Source organism: Rhineura floridana, chromosome 11 (genome assembly GCF_030035675.1).
Source record: "Rhineura floridana isolate rRhiFlo1 chromosome 11, rRhiFlo1.hap2, whole genome shotgun sequence".
Lineage (NCBI taxonomy): Eukaryota > Metazoa > Chordata > Lepidosauria > Squamata > Rhineuridae > Rhineura > Rhineura floridana.
This window is the reverse complement of record NC_084490.1, coordinates 32641030-32644871: the sequence shown is the minus strand read 5'-3', so window position 1 is coordinate 32644871 and position 3842 is coordinate 32641030. Positions and strand designations below refer to the sequence as shown.

General features: G+C 35.0%; 1 protein-coding gene across 1 annotated transcript; it reads left to right on the top strand.

Moving 5' to 3' along the window:
• The first annotated feature begins 900 nt into the window (after positions 1 to 900).
• LOC133367805 (olfactory receptor 14A16-like) lies at positions 901 to 1845 on the top strand. Its single transcript, XM_061591908.1, has one exon. The coding sequence runs from the start codon at positions 910 to 912 to the stop codon at positions 1843 to 1845; it is 936 nt and encodes a 311-aa protein (XP_061447892.1). The 5' UTR covers positions 901 to 909.
• Positions 1846 to 3842: the final 1997 nt, after the last annotated feature.

The window sequence follows — 3842 nt, the reverse complement described above, 5'->3', positions numbered from 1 at the left end:
ACCGAAACTGCATCTCATGGACCAATACATAGATCAGAATGGATCCTTGAGGTTTCTCATCTCTGCATTTTGTGATACAGTTCTTGGCTCAAAAAAACCCAAGATGTATAAAAATGTCTATTTTAAGATAAAATACTTTTAGAAATGTGTACATGGAGATGATATATGTATTTAAATGCATGTATTTCTTTTTAAAATACATATTCTTTTGGAAAATATCTCCATCTTGGGGATGTTTTGCAACACTTTGTTGCTAACAGGTCTATACTAGGGTTTGGAGCTTGTTTAAACTAAACAAACGTAGAATGATGCAATGTTCTTGTTACATACCAAATTGACTCACACTGCCTCCATAATATATACATTGATTTTCCCTTGTTCATCTAACTCTTTTAATTCTGTACTTAACTAAAAAACTCTCCACAGACAACTTCCATAATTAATATTTAACTCCCATATGGTCCAGTTTAGCTTTACAACATTGTAAATTTCTGGGTTTTCAATCTATCCCTTGAGCTTCCAATGTTCAGGCATTTACTAGACCCAGCAGGGTTCTCAGCAATGGACAGGTACAGAAAGGAATTGGAAGCCACCAACTAAGCAAATTGATCACTGCTCCCTTTGACTGCTATTGTAGTCCCAAGAATACTTCTCTTTCTGAATTCAAAATGCTATATGGGAAAAGACACAGCAAACACATTGATGTTGAGGGTGGGGCCAACATTCAGTGAATGATGGGAGAGGAACTTCCTGAAAAGTACTCAAGTGTTGGTTGCAAATGATCATAACAGTTCTTGAAACCCAGACATTCCTTCTACTGCTGCAATAAAATAATATCCCAAAATGTATAAATATCCACTAACTCACAATTGTTTAACTTACTTCAACAGAAGGATCCAAATAAGTGAAATGGCCAACCTATCTACTCCGACAGCGTTCCTTCTGATGGGCTTTTCTGATTACCATGATGCACAAATTTTGCATTCCGTGATGTTTCTCTTTGTTTACATAACAGCCATAGTTGTAAATCTTCTCATCATCACAGCTGTTATCCTAGACCACCACCTTCACTGTCCCATGTACTTCTTTTTGATCAACCTGTCACTGATAGATGTTTGTTCCATCTCCACTACTCTTCCCAAGTCCATAGCCATTTCACTGACAAACAACAAAATAATTTCTTTTTCTGGATGTGTCACACAGGTCTTCTTAGTTGTCACATTTCTTGGTGCTGAGATTGCCGTGCTCACTGTCATGGCTTATGACCGTTATGTTGCAATCTGCCATCCTCTACAATATAGGCTAATCATGAAATGGGATGCTTGTATCCAAATGGCAGGTGCTACCTGGATAACCAGCCTGTTCCATGCAGTATTACAAACCAGTTTCACTTTCAATCTAGATTTCTGTGGCTCCAATATTATTAGACAGTATTTCTGTGACATTCCTCAGTTACAAAAAATTTCTTGTAGCGATACAAGAATAAATCAATTATTGATTTTCATCATTGGGTTCTTTGTGGACTCATTTTGTTTTGCACTCATCTTTGCTTCCTATGGCTATATATTTTCTGCTGTGCTGAGGATCCCATCTGTCCAAGGCAGATATAAAGCTTTCTCTACCTGCACTCCCCACCTTACTGTCTTTACTTTATTCTTCATCACAGGAGTGTTTTCATACATGAGGCCTAACACACTTTCCTCTCCCACTGTGGACTTGGTTTCTGCTGTACTGTATACAGTTTTGCCACCAGTTTTTAATCCCATTATTTATAGTTTCAGGAACAGGGACATTCAAGCAGCAATATGGAAAATACCCCAAAAATTAAAGAATCTCATAGCATGATTAATCACTTCCACACTCTAGTAAACATTATGCATGGATGCACTAAATCTACACCTCAGGTTGGAATTATAAAGTTAGAAATATCCCTTTCTGATATGAGATAAGGCATTTCTTATTTTTAACCATTTATCATGGTATGAGGCCTTCAGTTGTTTTCACAGATTTAGTGAAATAAAGTAATTCAATATTATTATGCCTTCAGTTATGGGCCACAATTACAACCAGGAGAGGATTCTAGAGCACTATCTGAAATGTATCTGAGATGAAATTTAGAAATGTAGGTGTGGAAAGAGACAGACATGATTGGTACTATTTGTGTATTTTCATGTAAGAAATCTGAATAGTTGGCTAAGAAATGAGGAAGGAGGATTAAGACTGTGAAATATATTTGTTAGACTAACATGGGATAAACCAAATAAAATGCTGCCCCGAGGGGAAAATGCTTTTGGGCTTCCCAAAGGCATCTGGTTAGCCACTGTGAGAACAGGATGCTGGACTACATGGGCTCTTTTATGTTATTATATAAGATTATAATTCATATTGGAGAAAATAGAGGACCCATATTCTGTTTATAAATGGGAAAGTGGGGAATGTATACCAGAAGAAACATGCAATTATTTATGGGTCAAGATAAGCAATATCCATATTGTTTACTGAACATTCAGTTATGAACACAACATTAAGGTTATCTAATATGTATAGAAACAGTAATTATCTTTATTGGAAGTATATACTCTATTGGTGGATGTGCCCAGAGACACAGAGGTTTTAGCAAGAGCAAGGGATGAGTTGTAGTTCAGCAACGTCTGGAGGGACAAAGATTCCCTCCACCTGCTGTAAGAGCCCAATATACTAATCTATTTAAAGATGCAGCATTCCCCTTCAAAAAAGGTAAGCTGCTTTATTAGTATCAAGGCTGCTTTATGGTAACCACTGGGGGAAAAAATAACTTCTAGCTGAAAAGAATGGTTTGTTAAGTTATACAAACTATTTAAGTAAAATAATGTGGACTCCAGGGGTAACATAAGGAAAGCAAAAATAAAACAATTTAGGAATTTATGGAATGCAGAGCATGGTAGGATATGTTACAACCATCCCAATATGGTAATGAACTGATTGGTTTATAGAGTGTTTGGTCTGCATTCATTCTTTGTGTTGGGGTGTTTGTTCTATTTGTTGTTTGTTTCATATTGTTACTGGATTTTGTTTTGTTTTTCCTCCCCATCCCCCTTACTTTCTTCTTCTTTAGTTTGATGATTATTGAATTGTTACAAAAGTGTAAGTCTTAATTTTTTAAATTTTATTTTAAAAATTTGCAACTTGTTCAATATTTTCAATGCTTTGATTGTACTATAACACATTTTACAAGTATGTGCTGGTAATTTGTATTTTGCAATAAAATAATAATGATGAAATAAATAAGAAATGAAAAAATAAATGTACTCCTAAAATCGAGCTCAGAATTGCTACAACAATTTAGACATGAATCTGTCTCTCTTCAAATTCAAGTCCCCATATTGGTTTACAGGGATCCTAGTCTACAGTACCCTCTCCTTAAATTTGTTAGATGTGAAATAGAGGGTGTCATATTTAAACAACAACAACAATAAAAACTTTGTCAGATATCTTTGATGTGAAAACTCCTAATTAAACTAACTGGTTTACTGACACTCTTGGAAAAAATGTTATTTGTTGCTGTTGTATATTTGTTCTGGTAAATAAATATATTTAAAGAAAAATAACTGAGTTACACATGGTTATAAATCCATAAGGATCCATATTTTTTGCACCTAGTCCAAACTAAAAATAATGATTTGCCATGATTTCTTCCCAGATAATGACAGCATATCCCCTTACTTTATGACATACAGACTAAAGTCCATTTCAAAGATTTATCTTTGTGTTGTCCTTTACAGTCTGAAGTTTGATCTAAAAGCTATCCATTTTAGAGATGGCTTATTTAACACCACTGTTTGGATGTACAATGTTGGGTTCTT

What these genes read in the sequence shown, in the direction of transcription:
- LOC133367805 (XM_061591908.1), top strand. Translation starts at nt 910, where the DNA reads ATGGCCAACCTATCTACTCCGACAGCGTTCCTTCTGATGGGCTTTTCT.